General features: G+C 34.9%; 1 protein-coding gene across 22 annotated transcripts in view; it reads left to right on the forward strand.

Moving 5' to 3' along the window:
- Adgrl3 (adhesion G protein-coupled receptor L3) overlaps window positions 1–20,000 on the forward strand; it is a 777,100-nt gene that overhangs the window by 649,958 nt on the left and 107,142 nt on the right. For all 22 annotated transcript variants that reach the window (XM_029545394.1, XM_029545383.1, XM_029545393.1 and 19 more), the window contains 2 exons: window positions 1,818–2,026; window positions 2,784–2,960. In XM_029545394.1, coding sequence (XP_029401254.1) covers window positions 1,818–2,026; window positions 2,784–2,960 — 386 coding nt within the window. The remainder of the gene's footprint in view (window positions 1–1,817; window positions 2,027–2,783; window positions 2,961–20,000) is intronic.

Raw genomic sequence — 20,000 nt, forward strand, 5'->3', positions numbered from 1 at the left:
TTCTCTCTCCCCCCCTCCCCCCCTCTCTCTCTCTCACACACACACACACACACACACACAAGCTTTTCACACAAGCTTTTTCTTTCTTTCTCTTTCTGACCTTGAGATTTAAAGACAGAGAGTTTGCCTTTCTGATCTTCGTAACTGGAGTGCTTAGGGTAACATCTGCTTCTTGTCCAACTCTGACATCATAATAGAATTAAGACATGGGGTTTGGCTTTTACCATGAAAGTAATGATAAAAAGTAATAACACAACAAAAGGGAAAAAAAGTAAACATTAAAAATTACCATAATTAGAGAATTATCACAAAGGGTCCTAAGGTGGAAGGACTTTGCGACTTTGTGCAAACGGTGAGCTAGAAAGAAAATGATTGTTGAATTCTTAGGCAAATACAAACAATTAGTGTCCTTACTTAAAAAAAAAAAAATTCACAGTAGTATAGTTAAAACACAATGAAACACATACACTGTGAGTGTTTAAATCTGACAGTTAAATTTACATTTACAGATAAAACATAAAACAGATAGAAAAACAAGTTGGAAACTAGGTGTTCCCTACTACCTCTACCATTGTGTTACTTACAGCTCTTTTCTTGCCTCCTCTAAAGTTTTTGTTCTTAGACTTCATATTGTTAGAATCACCCAATATGAACTATTTTCTATCTAGATTAAGTAATCCAAAAAGTCACATTGACTTTTCTTTTCTTGCCTCCTCCTAAAGTTTTTGTTCTTAGATTTCATATTGCTGGAATCACCCAATATGAAATATTTTCTATCTAGATTAAGTAATCCAAAAAGTCACATTGAGATTCAGTCACTGAATGTCCATTTATTAATATTTTGTGCTGTATTGACACCCAGTATATTCTATTACTGTGATATATTTATCCTTTTATTTGATTTCTTTCAAGATAGAGGCCATGATCAATAAGGATTCTGTAAAAAGCCTCAAGCAAATTGTTTTCTTTGTGGTAAATGTTCTCACTTATCCAGGAAGGGTCAATATGTATGCAGCTTTATAAAAAAAAGTCAAAGTGTTTTCCAAGTCACTGCAAAATTTTGTATTCCCATCAGCAGGGTACAAGGATTTGAACTGTTTCAAGTCCGTGTAAACATTAGTATCAAGTGGGTATAAAATAGTATTGCAAATGTAGTTTTACCATTTGTTTCTTTAATTGCTAATCATTCTAACTATCTTTTTCTTTTTTATAGAAAATGGTTTTTGTTTTATTTTTCCTTAAATTGTCCATTAATATCTTTGGATAATTTTAGGTATCTTCTATTACTGTACTGTTAACGATCATGAATGTTCTGTATATTCAAGACTCACATATTCCCTAGTCTGTGATTCATATATTTGTTTTCTTGATGGCATATTTGAATAAGTTCAAAATTTTAGCTTTGTTGAAGTTCAATTTTCCATTTGTATGGCTAGAATTTTGAAGCTATGTACATGAATTTTCTTTAGAGTATAAAGAGATGATCTTGTATTTTGTTCTAGAACATTTGTGGTTCTAGATTCTGGTTCTGGGTCTAGGAAGCATCTTGAATTTAGTTTCAAGTACACAGTGAGACAGGGCTTCAGATTCAGTGTTAAAAGAAATCATATATAGTGATCTCAATCGAATTCAACTTCCCTTTCCTCATAAGGTACTCAGTTCTTCGGTACCAAGCACATGAATGTTTGGTTTTATGTCTGTGAATGTGTATTTATATAGCCTTGACTGCACCACCTAACTAGAACTACAAATTCCAGCAGGGTGTCAAAACTAACCCATGTCGTCCAATTTCTAACTCACACTTGTATTTGTTTTAGGAGAGATTAGAGTGGCCTTTGTCCTCTATAACAACCTGGGTCCTTATTTGTCTACGGAGAATGCCAGTATGAAGTTGGGCACAGAAGCTATGTCCACAAATCACTCAGTTATCGTCAATTCCCCTGTTATTACAGCAGCAATAAATAAGGAATTCAGTAATAAAGTGTATTTGGCTGATCCTGTGGTATTTACTATTAAACATATCAAGGTAAGAAAATGTCATGGCCTGTTTCATTGTCTACATTATTTATATTTGTTATGGATGAATATATATAAGTAATATTAAATATATTAATTTTCTTTTAATATTTATCTATTATAGAACATAGACTATATCATCAATGAGTACAGTCATGGTGTTTTCAGAAATATTCATAAATATGCCAGAGAAAATATATATCTGTCTTTATATGAAATGATATGTTATTTTTTCCATGTTGAAATAATATTATACCTAGATATAATATATAATAAAATATTATATACTCTAAATATGTACCACACAGTTTTTAAGAGAGCTTATAGTATATGATATTGAACTGGACAGCATTTCATATGCTATTATATAAGAAGTCTTGTTTGTGTCTAAAGATATATTTTTGTACATATATACATCTGGAAGTTGTAAATGTAAGGTAATGACCAGCCTTCTACAATTTTTTTTCCAACAATTGCCCTTACTTTTAAATTTAAAAGCTGATACAATTTCAAAACAGTGTTAGTAACATCAGTTTTGGTATGAACAGCATTGAAAAATAGTAATCTCACTTCTAGTCAGACAGAATAAATACCAGGTATTCCATTGCACTTCAGATTGATGAGGGCCACTTAATATGAACGCACTGAACACACCTCTGTAAGGATTGCAACAGAGCAAGGGGCTATGCTGTCGGTAGAGAAAGGGCCTACTTCATTTACTCGATTGTAAAATAGTTATTGCCTTTATTGATCTTTCTCCACCATAGCAGTCAGAAGAAAATTTCAACCCTAACTGTTCATTTTGGAGCTATTCCAAGCGCACAATGACAGGTTATTGGTCAACACAAGGCTGTCGACTCCTGACAACCAACAAGACACATACTACATGCTCCTGTAACCACCTCACCAACTTTGCAGTATTGATGGCACATGTGGAAGTTAAGGTAAGATATACCATAAGGCTGGAACACTATAACAAGCAACCAGGCTTCTAACTCCAAATATCCCTAATTGGTCTATTTTTTCCTAGTAATTCTAGCCAGGAATTGTGTTATTTCAGCCATATGCTTTTGGATGGTTCTGATAACTGCTTCTTTCTTTAACCAATATAAATCATAAAATCAGAGTTTTCTTAATAAATTTCCCTATAGCCTCCCTGATTTCAACTTAGACAAAGAAATGTTATATAACTTCATGAACGTGGTAAGAGGGACAGGGCTAATGGAAATTGAGATTGGATACATTAAAGACTAATGAACTATAGATTACACACTGTCGATCTGATTCCTGGAAAAACAACATATGCATGTGATACATAGACTACAATGGTACAGAGGATTTGGCATACTGTAATACAGGAGAATGGATATTTCATTCTAATCAACAGATCAGGTAGTTGACAGTTTTCACAGTTGGAAACGGCCTAAGATGGCTGTATCTGTTTCATTCTGGCATGATAGGATTTTATACATAGAAGGTTATGAAAAGAGAAATAGGGATTTTGAATGGAAAGGAAGACCGAGTGGGCTTTAGTGCATCCCCTAACACAGGAGAACTGTCAGCGTTGAGAATACTGCAGTCTGTATGCAGAAGTGCTAGGCCTCAACGTTCAGAGATTGGAGTGCTCTATTGTTTTTTTTTTTTTTCAAATAAGATACTTTGAGAATGACTAGGAATCCTAGTGTTTTGCTTCTCAAAACCAAACAGTTAGCCAGGATCAATATCTGATTTGATTCTCTACAATAATTATTGGGAGAGGCAAGCCAGCTTGAGTTGTTTATGTAACTGAAAAAAATATAGAAAGTAGACAGTTTTTGGACAAAATATCCAGTGAAAAGAATACATTTTTTCTAAATATAATAGTCATAAGCTAAATGAATATTTAACATCTTATTTTACAACCTCTCATAATTTTTAAAAATTTTATGCATTTAATATAAAAAATGTGTGTTACTTATTAAAATTATTAATCTTATATAAATAATATTACATAGTATATCATATTTGCTTTTAATATTTTAGAGTTTTGGTAACTTTCATTTTATGTGGTCAGATTTTTGATTGTGTGGATGTCTGTGGCACGTGTGCGCAGAACTCCAGAACCCACAGAGGCCAGAAGAGGCCTTAAAATCCTGTAGAACTGGAATTACGATGCTTCTTTCTTTATGTGGGTGCTGGGAATTGAACATTGGTTATCTAAAAGAACTATAGGTACTTTTGACCACTGAGCCTTTTCTACACACACACACACACACACACACACACACACACATACACACACAATGCATGAGATTAGTATATAGTTAACATAATATCAGTTTTCTTTGTTAGGGTGAGATATACATTATGTCAACGTTTAAAGTTCTATTTTCATAGCATATCATATTAGAGTACCCAATCCTAATTTTTAATCGACACTGAATTTTTAAAAACATGTGTACGTAAAACCTAAATTGGCCTTAACAATAACTGAACATTCTTTCATAAATTTTCATAAGATTTTCCTATTATATAAAAGTTACTTAGCTATGCAACTGTAGGAATTAATAGATGATATATTTTAAGGCAACTTACTTCATGGATTGAATTCAATTTGAAATAATACATATTTTTATCCAGTTTAACTGTTTAATTCAGGACAGTTTTGCGGATATGTAATGTAAGAAAGTGTAAAGTAAATGCTACCATCAAGAAATGTACAGTTTTTCATAGAAGAAGCAAACACATATAGTTTCATCATATTACAGAAGAGATTAGAGTGAGATTCTTGCTGTGTTCTATGGAAATACTGAGTATATAAAGTCAAGAAATTTTCTTAGAGTTGTTAGGTTATAATATTTTTATTAAGAAATTAATGAATTAACTGTGAAGTTGTAAAGAATATCCCAATTAGAGAAGACATATCAATAAAATCACAAAGAAGTTAAATATGAGAGTTGAGGATGGTATGAAAACGATGAAGAGTATCCATGTAAAATTATTGCACCACATACAACATGGCTGCCCAGCATCTGGAGAGGAAGAATTCAGTAGCCATGTGGCTAAGTTCAGTGTGCTTAACATCCATATGGAAGGACTGGAGTCTGAATACATACCCACATGGCCTACCTGTCTCAGTGTTTATATGTGACACATACGTTGGCAAATGAAATTCAAACTGACTTACAATATTTAACTGTCACAACAAGGGGAGGCACACAAAACCTGAACTCAGAATTCTCACAATGACCTGAGTTCTCCTGAAATGCTACATAGTGGGATGCACCATCCAATGGCAGCCCGTCATCTCCTTTACCCTTTAAATGGATGAGATCTCAATTAGAGTTCTCTTTATAGGGTTTCAGAGTACAGATGTAGTCGACAAGCAGTTTAAGCATGGCTACCTTTCTAGAAAGCGATGGCAGTGGAATGCTTTCCATTTTGCATAGATGCTCCCTGATACCAGATGTGGGAAGTGTTAGACTTTAACACTGTGTTAGTTCTACAGTGGAACACAGTTCAATAGTGCTAGGAAAAGAAGTCTATCACCACGGGAGGTGCAAGGAAAAAAATATATTTTAGCTAGACATAGAACAACAAAAGAACACATAAAACTTGTTACCTTAAAAAAAAATAAAAACTTGTTACCTTAGTTATATACTTTGAGAGATGTATTAGCAATTATATGCTTGTGGACTTTCAACTCCATGACGTCAGTAATAGTGGAACAGCTATTAGGGCTCAATACATTTTAGAAATTAAAATCTCTGGCAGAAGGTTTGCATACCTTACGCCAATGATGCAAGTAATTTCCTGCTGCACAACTTTTTGTTGTTGTTGTTGTTATAATTGAGAAAAAGATGGTTTAGGCATCCTTGAAGAAGACTGCGTCTATGTCCAGCTGGCAACATAAAAATAAAATTACTCTAACTGTTTCTACACAGTTCAGATTCTGGTCTTCAAGGGACTGCAAGGCTTATTTTGTTGAAACATTTCAAACTGATTGAGTTCAGCAACATTGGCCACATTGACAAATGATAGATTTAATTCCGGAATGTGTTAGTCGGGCTCTTGGATCCCACATTTCAACCAGTCCAGGTATTAAATTCTAAAAAAAAAAAAAAAAAAAAAAATGGATCAAATGTAGGCAAAAACAAAATCCCATTTTGGGGGGGGGGGGCTCAGTTCATTTCCTAACAGTTCCTTGCTAGTCTACCATTTTGAAAGGATCCTGGCCACTATTGTGTGTCAACAGGAGACAAAATAAATGGGAACCAATGCTTTCCTTTAGCAGTCACTCATGCAGAATAGCAGAATAGTTCACGTGGGTCCTGAGTCACAGTCTCCCGTGATCACCACAGTCATCTCCATTTTGATCCCGGAACATAAGTTTGACACTTTAGAGATGAGAGAAGACCTGAAAATACGGGGCATACTCATCACTAGAATCCTAAACATGAACAAGTTTTCATTAAACTTTCATTGAAATAGAATAATTTGTTTGTACATAATGAGAGATACAGTGGCCAGGGAGAACATATGTATTTATACATATTAGTTCCCCCTTTTAATGTTTTAATAAAGTTTATATACAGGGAAACAACATTATATTATGTTAGGTTAGATTATTTGTTTGACAATTTTGAAAAGAAAGAAAGAAAGAATCGACAGGATAGTCTTGATCCTTATTGATATCAAATCTTGATATATGTTTTCATTCTGGGATTCTACTGAGCACTGAACGGTTCTTATCCATGCCTGTCTGCTTAGCTATCTACATGAATTCTGCCCATTGAGTTCATCTAAGAGTTCTCCCTTCTCTTAGCATCACTTGCTTACTTTTTCTTTTCTTTTCTTTTCTTTTTTGTTGGTTTTTTCACATTTTGAGGACTGTAGTAAGATAGTCATAAAGTTAGTGTTGTACTTTCTAATGTACTACATGTTCTCTATACGTGTAACTTCTGATTCCCACTTGTTCCATGTATTACCAAACTCCAGTGATTACGAATTCTGGCCCTCGAGGCCTTACATTTTTTTGAGGAGCTTGGGCATAAACAGAAGGGCAAGGAATAATATTGATTTTTATTTGTATTTTTTAATTTTTTTTGGATATTTTCTTTACTTACATTTCAAATGTTTTCCCCTTTCCAGATCTCCCCCTATCCCCTGCCCCTCCCCCTGCTTCTATGATAGTGCTCCCCCACCCACCCACTATTGTCTTTCTGCCCTGGCATTCCCCTACCCTAGGGCATCAAACACACTCAGGCCCAAGGGCCTCTCCTCCCACTGGTGTCCAACAAGGCCATCCTCTGCCACACATGTGGCTGGAGCCAGGGTTCCTCCATGTGGACTCTTTGATTGGTCCAGTCCCCAGGAGCTCAGGATGGTCTGGCTGGTTCACATTGTTGCTCCCTCCATGGGGTTGCAAACCACTTCAGCTCCTTCAGTCCCTTCTCCAAGTCCTCCATCAGGGACCCCACGCTCAGTCGAATGGTTGGATGCAAGCATCCACCTCTGTGTTTGTCAAACTCTGGCAGTCCCTCTCAGGAGACAGCTATATCAGGTTCCTGTCAGCAAGCACTTTTTGGTATCCACAATAGTGTCTAGGTTTGGTAACTATATATGGGATAGATCCCCAGGTGAGGCAGTCTCTGGATGGTCTTTCCTTTAGTCTCTGCTCCACACTTTGTCTCCATATTTCCTCCTCTGAGTATTTTGTTCCCCCTTCTAAGAAGCACTGAAGCATCCACACTTCTGACTTACTTCTTCTTGGGCTTCATATGGACTGTGAATTGAATCATGGGTATTCCGAACTTTTGGGCTAATATCTACTTATCAGTGAGTACATACCATGTGTGTTCTTTTGTGACTTCGTTGCCTTACACAGGATGATATTTTCAAGTTCCATCCATCTGCCAGTGAATTTAATGAAGTCATTGTTTTTATTACCTGAGTTGTATTTCATTGTGTAAATATACCACATTTTCTGTATCCATTCCTCTATTGAGGGACTTTTGGGTTCTTTCCAGCTTCTGGCTATTATAAATATGGCTGTTATGAACATAGTGGATGGAACCTATGTCCTTATTACATGTTAGAGCGTTTTCTGGGTATATGCTCAGGAGCGGTATAGCTGGGTCCTTTTGTAGTACTATGTCCAATTTTCTGAGGAACATCAGACCAATTTCCAGAGGGATTGTACCAGCATGCAATCCCACCAGCAGTGGAGGAGAGTTCCTCTTTCTCCACATCCTTGCCAGCATCTGCTGTTACCTGAGTATTTTATTTTAGCCATTCTCTGACTGGTGTGAGGTGGAATCTCAGGGTTGTTTTGATTCGCATTTCCCTGATGACTAAGGATGTTGAACATTTCTTTAGGTGCTTCTCAGCATTCCAGTTTCCTGTTACTGAGGATTATTGAGACCTACCCTTTGATGTAGAGATGTAGAGGAAGATGATGGACCTGTCCCTACTTGTTCAGAGAGAGCCTTATCAAAGCAATGTCTTGATCTGTAGGAGGAATGTGATGTGGTTAGCTAGGTGATATGTGGAGAATGAGTTGGCCATAATATTGTAACATTTCCTTCACTTTCTCCGAGTATTACATTCTTTGTTTCTTTCTTCTGCATCTGGATTTACTTAGCTTCCTTTCCTGGTTGTTCCTCACCTGTATGCCCTCTCTTCATTACTTGGAACAGAAGTAGTTTAGTAAATCACAGCTTTTCTCCCTGGCTGACCCCATGTAGTCATATGGTTTTTAAACATCAGTTACCAATTGCTAGGTTTCAAAGTTTATTTCTAGACTCATAGATCTAACCAGTGACTTGACATAACTACAGGTATTTCTTGACTCAGGTTGTAATCAAATCCCAATTCTGTCATTGTAAGTTAAAATGCCATTTAAGTCATAAATGGATTCACTACATGGAGCATACGAAACTTTTAAACTCAGCTTCGTTTAGTTTAAATGCTCTTAGTACACATATTACGCTGCAATTGTGTAAAATCACCTATACAAAGTCTATTTTAGAGTGACGTGTAGACTGACATAAAATTTATTGAATACTGTAGAGAAAGTGTAAAACAGAATGTTTGCATTAGCTCAGGAGACAGAGGTGGGTATTTTGACGATATAATGGGTTATCAATGCAAAACATGATGTGGAAAACAGCTGGCAATAAAGTGCACAGTGACATACAGGTTGATTACTCTCTTGAAGATATGACTGACATTAATGTGCAGCTTGCTTACTATCCAGTACTCTTATACCACATTCTAGACTAGAGAAACACGGAAGTTCAAATTTGAAGAGTGGTTTTTTTTTTTTTTAACCAATCAAATTCTGGTTTTTGTACCATCCTATTCAAAGTATGCTAGGTTAAGTCATTATCAAACTACCGTAAATTGAGTGCAGTCTGTATTTAGCCTTATGTAACAAGAATCACAATTCTCCTGCAAAGTTCTCACCCTCCATTTTATTAAATGACTATGTTGCCTTGCCAGGAGTACCATTCCATTACCGCACACCCTCTTTGATTTGCTTCTTTTTACTGACGCTGCCTATTAGTCCAATTAACACACTCTGGACAACAGAGAACATAACCCCAGCATCTGCTTGTGGTCCTCTAGCTTCAAGTCCCCCGGTCTCCTTGCTGAGTTTTGGCTAATGCCCCCTTAGCTCGTTTCTTCTCATCTTGTCTCTCTGAATGCTATTCTCAGAAGAGTTGCCAAAGGGATATTTTAGTGCTCTGTTAGACCACATCACTGCTCAAATAAATAAATAAATAAATAAATAAATAAATAAATAAATAAATAAATACCAATTCTGTAAATCTGTTAAGATGCAGCCTAGGTCAATCTCCAAAGACTCCTTATCTTATTGAAAACAAATTCACAAATGCTGACTTCTATTAGCAACTTGTGACCTCTCCTCTTAACGGTCCTTCCTGTAGCTCACATTCTGTGAGACTTTCCCAAACACATCAGGTGTGCTGTGGTAACAGAGGAAAGCTTTGGTCCTTCCACCTAGCACCGTACAGGTCTTATGTTTACACAGAGTTACCTTCCTTATGCTCTTTGTTTAAAATTTCATATTACCCCCATGTGCACAAAATACAGTGGGGACTAAGAGAAGCCAGGCCTCTTGCTTTTAGAAAGTTATAGTTTATCCAGGGAGAAATGTGATAAAGATTTGTTGAATACAATGCTGAGAAAGATTTTATAAATGTCTACTTAGACAGACAATAGAAGGAATAAGCATATAGTTTAATATTTGTAAGAAAATTAAATATGGATATTTAGTCTGTATAGTCATTTTAGTATTATCAGATTAGCCAACAGAGAGAAAACTTCCTGGTCAGAATCAAATTGGTTTCTCCATGTCCTGTCAGCAGTGTATCTCATGTCTGCAACAAGGTTGTACCATAAGTTATGGTGGATAATCAAATTATTGTTTGTAATGCTTCACTAATGTTAGCATTTCCTAGCCTACATTTTTAGACATCTCTATAATCATTCAAATGTAAAGATTTTAGGTTTGACATATAACCAGTACTTAAATTATCTCTATTTTCATGTCTTCAAAATACTTTATACATGACTTCTACTTACGTCTTGACATGACTCTTGGGGACTGTGAGTTCTTCTGTTAAGGAGTATGACTGAATGACTAGAATCTACTAAAGTAAAAGCCATCCTGCCTCCTGCATGATCTGAGGATTAACATAAAGGCTTTCTGTTTGATTTTGTCTTCATCTCTGTTTTTAAGATGGTTTGTTAGACTAATAATGCTGGTGCTATGAGGAACTTTCCTTTAATTAGGGACCACAAGTCATCAGGCACTGTTCATAATTTTCTTTCAATAGTCAATTAGAGTGACATTTAAAAAGTCTCTCATCTTCTTGTAACTTGTACAAATTACTCCTCTATACCCCAAGTTGGCAACACAGCTGCAGCTGGTTAACTGCACTTGGGTCTCTCTGCTTCTGTTGTCTACAAAAATATTTCATTGTCTCTTGTTTAGACACAAAAATAATCATTTTACAAACTTAGGGACTATAATTTTATACAAAACAAAAATAGCAATTGTAATATATTAAGACATATCCATTAAGCTTGAAAGTGAAAAAAATAAAAAAAAATCCATTTGAATGTAGAATCATGATTAGTAGAGGTTGAGAATGATATAAACTAAATCCAATCTGCTTCAAATTAATTCAATTAACATTTTTGCTGTGGTTTTGTTCAAAAACCTAACAAATGCTTTAGAATAGATTATGAAAATGTATATTTCTAGTCACTTTACCTTCCTAGTTTTTCATTTTTTTATGATATAGTCATAAAGTGGTCTGTATCCACTTGTATCAGTTCAACCTGACATTTATTTTCATCAATCATAAAATGTTTTCATAGTCCTTACTTTGATTATTGCATATTTTCCATAAATTTATGGTATTGTCTCACCCCAATTCTAATGTCTGCCTTTCCATTCCATAGCCTCAAAAATAAAGACCCACAAAAGCAAAAAAAAAACCAAAAAAACAAAAACAAAAAAGAAAACCACTGTGCATTTTGCTCTTAATGTAGTGTCAATCCATTTGAAGCAATCACAACCTGTAAGCCTTAATTTACATATTGATTTCAAACCTTACATTTTATATTATTATTAAGTTTTGTCATTGTGTTGTGTATGGGTGTATGAGCATGCACATGCTATAACATGTGTGGGCACATGCTATAGCATGTGTGGAAGTTACAGGACACCCTACACTACGTTCTCTCTTTCCCTACATGGGTTATAGGGATGAAACCCCGGTCTTCACGCTTGCTAAGCAGGACATGAACTATATCACCTGTGTGAAATTTTAAATCGCATTCCAGAGCATCTGTGTACCAAGCATTAGAAATTGAGGTTTTTTAAGTTACAAGAAAAAAAGAGGCAATTTTATAGTGTAAAGCTCTGCTGACACATAAGAGTTTTTATTTCTCTAAAAGGAATATTTTTCTTCTTTTAAGTGCAAAAAGAAAAGTTACTTTATTAGCTTAATAAGTATGCTGCACTAGTGGAAAATAAGATGTTTAGTGTATAACACTTGAAGTTGCACACTGATACTCCCCAAATTATTTTCCTTACTTAATGGTCTATCTATTGTATGGCAAGATGAAGGTGGATGTAGGAACTGAAAATCATAGTTTGCCTGTAGCACATAAATGTATTTATTTAAGACAAAATACTAGAAAACTTACAAGTGTAATGTTTATCAAATATAGAAAGTTTCATGAAAAAAGGGGTTTTAAAATGTCTAACTAGATTATCAACTTTAGTAACTATATCTTTAAAATGGGCAATCTTTTAAAACAATAAGAAAGATGCTTGATTTTTTTCTTTCTGAACAAAATTTTGTTCTGTGTTTCCTATTGACCTTGGTCACAGTGTGCACTGTTGTTTGATCAATACTTTGTGTCTTTCTTATATATCAGGTTAGTCAGGAGTCTGGTGTCTAAGGGACATTACTCCGTGTTCTTGTGCGGTAGCAGAGGGGAGCCAGTGTCTGTGGAAATATCCTGTGCTGGCAATGGAGGAAAGGTGCCCAGTTTATTAGCATCCCTGAACATGCAGGAGCTACATCTTTTTGAAATAATTTCCTTTAGAGATGGAGCTTTGGCTGTCCAGGTCTCTCCTTGTAATTCAGGACTCATCCTTAGGGCTAGAATTAGGATGAGAAAACAACATTCATTTATTTATTTTTATTATTGTCACTCCATTATTTTATAGACTTTTTAAAATAGAAAAGTTGATAAATAATAAAATTTTTTCTCTGATTAAATTTAAAATTTGTCACATATATGCATGCTTCTTTTTTTTTTGCTGTGTTATTAGATTTTTGCAAGTAAATGCATGACATCATAATATCACATTCATTCCTAAATCCTTTGGTAAATATATTAAATTTTCTTCTGCTGAAAGACACTTACATTAAAGCAAATCTATTATCTATTGTTTAGTTAATGTATAAAATCGCCACATTCTTCCAGTAGAACTACTGGGTTTTGTTTTGTTTTGTTTTGTTTTCCACCTGAGGGGACCTGCTCATGAATCACACATTATTTTAATCTGTTCTGGCTCTGCAGTTCATTCTAATCTTCACCTTTGCTTTTCTCATGCCCAAAAAAGCTATTTGATAGAGCCCATGGCTTGTGTTTGCTTCAGTGTTTCAAAGTCAAAATTGCTCAGGACTCTGACTCATGGCAAGAATTCAACACAACAGAATACCAAAGTACAGTAGGCAGGAGTGTATCTGGAGTATTCCCTATTGCTATTATTATGACTAATTGCTTAGTTAAATTTGGGGTGTATGAGACTGTTGAAATTGTACAGTATATGAGAATTTTGAACTTTTTTGTAATTAAGAATACATGGAAATATATTTTAAAAATTGTTACTTCCTTCTAAGATGAAGTTCTTATTTATGGGATATATGCTCTTTTATTTGTCCTATAGATACTTGATTTAAGTCATTGTGACAAAACAAAAAACAAAAATCCTTTGAGTCTATATCATAGACTCATAGTGGATAAGTAATCATCCAAATCAGCATTTGTCGCTGGGCGTGGTGGCACACGCCTTTAATCCCAGCACTTGGGAGGCAGAGGCAGGCAGATTTCTGAGTTCAAGGCCAGCCTGGTCTACAGAGTGAGTTCNAAACAAACAAACAAACAAACAAACAAACAAAAGAAGAAGAAGAAGAAGAAGAAGAAGAAGAAGAAGAAGAAGAAGAAGAAGAAGAAGAAGAAGAAGAAGAAGAAGAAGAAGCGTTTGTAAGACACATTTTAAAGTGACAATTGAAGCTGCTGCATGGATGTAGGCAGGAGGCTTAGCCAGTTGGCGATGATGCCTTAGAGAAAAGAACATTTGTTTAAATAAACTGAGACAGATGAAGTTTTGGTAATATGAAATAAAGCTGTACTACTTTGGGAGTGCATTTTCTAATGTATATATAAATTAATAACCTACTTGACTTGATTTCCAGTCCTAGGTTATAGAAACATTTTTAATTAAAAATGGCTGTGGTTCCCCCACACACAGGGAGCATGAGTTTAGCCCCTAAAGCAACAACTTTTAGTCTAGATCACCTTCTGTTTACAAGCATGGCTTAGAAGCAGCTAGTGGTGCCCTTACAATTGCACTGAGAAACATTTTTATAAGAAAAAGTCATTAACCGTGGCTATTCTCATAGGTAGGTGATCAAGCAGGGGTTCCAGCTGTCGGAAGGATCCACAGTCTGATTCCAGCTGCAGTGATAGGGAAACGTGCACCGTCTGTAGTGTCAGCTCTACTGTAATTATTCCATGGCATCAGTGCAACATTGTCATTACCCTTGCTTTTGAAATTTATGGTTCAAGGAAATAGGAGTAAGAATGATAAATAAGAAAGCATAGAGTCAGGATATTGATGCTCAGGAAATGCTCTTCTCATCTAAGGCAAGTCATCTTGAGCATTCCTCTTCACATTATCAACAGATTCAGTGATACCAATTTTACTTCTAAAATTCCCTTAGGAAAGCTTTTAGTTACTAATTAGCAAAGTGTACAATGCCTTTTTTGTCATTAATTATTGTTTCCTGAAAATATCATGTTTTGATTTACTATTCACCCATTCCTTTATATTCTGTATTTGCAGTAAGTTCTTGATTCTGGAAGGAGTTACCTACCAAGGCTTAGATACTTAACCCAGTTTCTGAGTAAATACATATCCAGCTCTGTTCAAGTTGTTTGCCCAGGAAGTGAAGTTTAGACTAGAACTTTGCTTTGACTTGAGAAGAACAGATATTTTTCACAATGAAATTATCAAACTATATACTTGAGGCAAGATGTTATCACAAATGCAAATAGCTGTTAAACTTACCAAAATGTTAGGTACATGAACACTGTGAATCCTTTTAAGATCAGCACCAAGATATTTAAGTGCAGTTATAAATCAACACTTGGAATAAATAACATTTAAAAAAAAAACTGTTATCTTCATTGTTGGTACTGTTTTTAGTAGGATTTAGTTGAAGTGCTGTCTAACTGCACTCAGTTTGCTCCAAATCCCAAAAGTCTGCTTTATTGAGCATGGAGGTTATTCATTGATTATCTTTTACTTCTTCTGACCTATTTCATTCTATGTGTCTGGCCAATACACGACAAAAAGAGAACACTATTGGGCTCTAGAGGAATTAGTCAAGTTTCTCCAGAGCGGTTACTTATATAGCTTACTAACATACACATATAAGACAACTTGCATAAGTTGGGTTTTAAAAGCATTTAAACAAAACATTTCTGAATTAAGGCACTTTGTGTACTGTCAATTTATTCTTCATATCATTAATTAAATCAATACAAATAATTCTATTTACAGATTTACTGTGAACTATTTGCTGCCTGGGAAAACCATGAAACCTTTAATAATATTATTATATTTTAATGACTGCTAGTTCACCTATTGTCTCTAAACCTAGAGGCTACTTGTCCTTAAGATTAGTATCTGAAACACCTAATTCTGCATAAAATATGATAAGTTTATTCGTGACAATGGAAAAAAAGGAAGCCGAGTAATTATTTCTTTTCTGTTATCTGAAGTTACTATGGCTAAGGAAACCGGATGAATATATGTTTGTGTGCATGCTTATATTTGCATTGCTCTAATCAATACACAACACATAGCAGTAATGCAAGAAATATTCATATATTGCATTTGCCAATATTTAGTGGATAGTATTTTGGACTCAAACAGAATTTTACCCCCTGAACAGAAAGCTTACTATTTTCACTCCTAATCCAATTTTGTTTTCAGTTAATTTTTTTTGATAATTTTGATGAGAACACAGAAATTGGATCTGTTAGTCACAATATGATAATAGTCTTTTTTTGTATGGGCCAACTATTCCTGAGCATGAGGCTACCTTGAAATTTTATTGATATACTCAGTGTCCTTTCTTTGAAGAAAACCAACTTTTTTTAACCCCAGAAGCCACCAGTTATGAATAGGTTCTTGGTTAGGAATGAAACTTTGCATTTCCTTCCCAGTCTCCTTGTTGAGAGAGAGAGAGAGAGAGAGAGAGAGAGAGAGAGAGAGAGAGAGAGAGAGAATTTGATGTTAATAAGTGTGAGAGAAGATTTGCAGAGAATTGGGTTGGGGGAGGGAAATATGAACAAATATGTTATCTGAAAGTCTATGAACACCTATGGTTTGAACACACTGCTATATTCACTGAATGTTAATATGTGTTAAACCCCTATTGGGAGTAACAGTTTTAAAGCCTTAATTTTACTATAGCCAAAATGTTTTTTTGTTGTTGTTTTGTTTGTTTACTTGTTTTGTTTTGTTTTTAGTAGCAGATGAGAAATTCTTCATTAACTTCTGTGCCCTTTTCTTTAGGAAAGTTTTACAGTTTAAAAGATGAGGTAATCCTTGAATATATGTGTTTGCTTCTAAATTAATATATAACTCCAGAAAACCTAGGAGTCAGTGCAGCTTTTTCCAGGTTCTGTGTGTCTTTTATTTTTTAAATCAAGCATTTAATATAACTTTTCTTTACTTTTATCTGTCAAGTATTTCAAAACTAGGGAGATACCAATCATACCATATCTTGAGAATCTAGTTTTACAGAAAGTTCCTATTGTACCATCTCCTTAAATGGCACTGATAGCCATCTTGTAGATGTTTCAGCAGATACTTTTACTTCCATGTCTAGAATTTTTGAATTCTAATTAAGTGTGTCTGTACATTCTGAGGCAATTGAAAAATGACCAAAAGTTCTACTGTGATCCCTCATGGATGGGCAAATCATGTTGCCTTTGGTCATCGTGTAAAGTTGTATAGGTCATTTAGCAAGAGCAAAATATGTTTTATTAGAAAGTAATTAACTAAAAGGAATTTCTCACAACTTACAATTTTTACAATAACCATTTATGAGGACAGAATAAATATTTCTATTTCCAAGATATTAAGTCTACATTTAAAATTTTTATTAAAATCCTCATAGAAATACATGTAGATTTTAACTTCACCCTCGAATAGGCAGTGGGTAGAATTATAGGAATCATAATTGTTGCTGTGTCTCAGCATGTCACATGAAATATTTTTAAAACAGTCAATTAAGTGTGAAGAAAACCCAACTCCACTGGAAAAACAAAATCCACCATATTGATTATCATCACTCCTCTTTCCCCCTTTCACCTTCAGGCTATTATATCCTGTAAATTGATAGACATTAAGAAATGCACAGAACAAGAGACCTACACCATCAAGAATGAATACTGTAGTGGCAAATACAGATAACTCAAGGACCCCTACTTTCAACAATTAGTGTCTTTTGTGGGTAGAATAAAAAGCTTTGATTGATTTCCACAATCTTGGGCATCATATTCAAGATCTATGGAGTTAAGTCTCCAGAAGGGTATTATATAACAGTCTACCCCACACATAATGCCATGTTCATTTAGTATATTATACTGTTTGCACAGCCTTTGACTTTCTTCCTTTTGGGGTTTCTTATGTTCTTCCACTTACCTTTAAAGTAGCAAGTCTTAAGTCTTCTTTTATCATCCGGTTATGTGAGCCTTGTTAATTGGATCACTCATTTTCATAATTGAGCTGTTGGAAAAAAAAAAAGACACTCATAATATTCCCAAAGGTAAACTAAAACAGTTCAAGTTTGATACAAAGCCCAGCAGCTGATTCATAAGTAAGGCAAGGCTGAACTCAGGCTTACCACTTACTACATTTGTCCTCTGATGTCATTCCCCGAGGATGATGCAGATGGCATGACCTGGGATTACAAACTTTGGTCAGGATCACCTGCACCAATTATCAGGGCAAAACTAACCTGAGCCTCTTAAAAGAGGCTAATGCTTCATCTACTTAGCTCTGAGATGGCATTGAGCCTGATCTATCTTCTGGACTGTCAGAATGATTTTTTTATACATTTCAAACTTGTGCCCTCATTTCTGAAATCTGAGACTATGATCTGATGAAGATTTTATTAGGATGCAAAATATGACAATAACTCAGACAGTGCTGGGCAAGAAGGGGAAGCTGATCACTCTGCTGTGAATCCTCTCCTATACACCAGTAAGGCAGAAGTGAGAGAAATGTAGTATTTCCTTCTTATTTAAAAAAGTATTTTCTTTTCTCTTGTTCCTTTGTTATGGTAGCTGTGATTCTGGTTCAGAATAAGATGAATTTTATGTTTTTTTTCTTTAATTCACTGTAATATAAATTCAAATACATCAAAGCATCAAGTTATATTTCTTTAAAGTAAAAAGAAATTGCTGAGTTTCTTTTTTTTAATCTAAAAGGCAGCTCTATGTGAATGTCTCTCTAGCATCTATCTTGCTAGTATTTCTCTTTTGAGATTAAAGCTTAAATATGTTAATGTTGATTTGTATTTGATACAAATATAAAAGTCTGGAGTGAACTTAGTTGCTTAATTTGCTATAAAGAAGCAGGAAAGAATGTCCTATCCACTTCTCACTAGAGTGCTCAACTGTGAGTTTCATCTTGTTCTACAGAAGAAACCATTGCTTCAGACCACTGAGCCCTTTATCTCCCATAAGCCTGTGAGGTGACCTTCATGCTTGCTGACTTGGTTCCCAAGATGTAGAGAAATTCCAGGAACTTAAGAGACTCCAAACTACAATTATGAGAAAATGGACTCTTTTTTTTTTTTGTAGACTACAGTGATGCCTACAGTTCCAACCCATGTTTCATCTCATGATGAAGACGCAAGAAGCAAATGTCCTTGTTTGTTGAAAAGAAGATCACATTTTAGCAGTATTCTGAATATTTCAGAACAAAATAGATTGAAAACGCAGTTTTATAATACTAAAATGTAACCGTGCACAGAGTGTAAAACAGGTTCTTAATACTTACTGTCTCATTGTTCACAGTTATGTCAGAATGATACAGGAATACATTTCTTAAAAATGTTTCTTTAGAGAAGAAGCTGGAGAGAATCAAATTCAGTGTCTAACTCCTCTAGGAACAGGGTGTAGTCTCAGTGAAGAGTATTGAAAAGCCTATATATTGTGCTAATATCTTGCTTTTTAAATAGCATTGGTACTTTCAAGACACTCATGCAAAGTGCTGCTGTACTCCAGATTGAGTTCCTTTGAAAACCATGAGGCAGAAGTCTCATCTCCCTGTTCCATGACTGCAGACTTACGTTCTTTGGATGTTTGCATGTGTTGACATATTTGAGTGTTACATGGTCAGAGTGCTGTTCATAGACCTCATCTGAGCTATCCCTTTTCATCCTTTCATTCTCGCCGAGCTGTCTTTTGTGACATTTAGAAGCAGATTGGGTGAGATCAAATTAAAAGAAAAATCAGAAATTTTCTGTAACTCTTATGAAATTATCTGTCACTTCCCTTATGAATAGAAACGGCGGAGAAAAGAGAAAAATGATGTTTATGTAAAAATTTCTAACAAGTGAGAAAAGAATCATTGAAGTTCCTGAAACTATATCGTGTTGAGTATTTTATCATGCTCCTCGGAGACTGTCTTCCCATCCTCTCAGAGGAAGACGGTTTTCTTCAAGAATTTTCTTTGTCTGTCTTGTTTCTATGTTTTATAAGTCCTCTGAGCATTCTTTGCAGCAACATTCACTGAGTTATGCTCACTTCAGCAAGTTTCTCATCTAAGTCTTTGTTTTGCATGCTTATTTTTGTATAAAGAAGGATCTATGTATGAAATTATGTCATTTCTGTTCATTATGCAAAAGTAATAAATAGAAATGAATTCACAATTTAATGTTGAAACATACTTCTTTCAAATATTATGGAATGGACAATTCTGACAGTTTTCCCTAAACAGTACTAATGATGCACATGAAACTTGAAATTTTGTGAGTTGAAATTAGATAATTCATTTACTTATGATAATGTTTGGTATCAAAATAATACTTATTTTATACTTAAGACTCAATCTACATCAAGCCTGTAGACTTTTAATAGTTTAAATT

This window comes from Mus pahari, chromosome 13 (assembly GCF_900095145.1).
Source record: "Mus pahari chromosome 13, PAHARI_EIJ_v1.1, whole genome shotgun sequence".
Classification (NCBI taxonomy): Eukaryota; Metazoa; Chordata; class Mammalia; order Rodentia; family Muridae; genus Mus; species Mus pahari.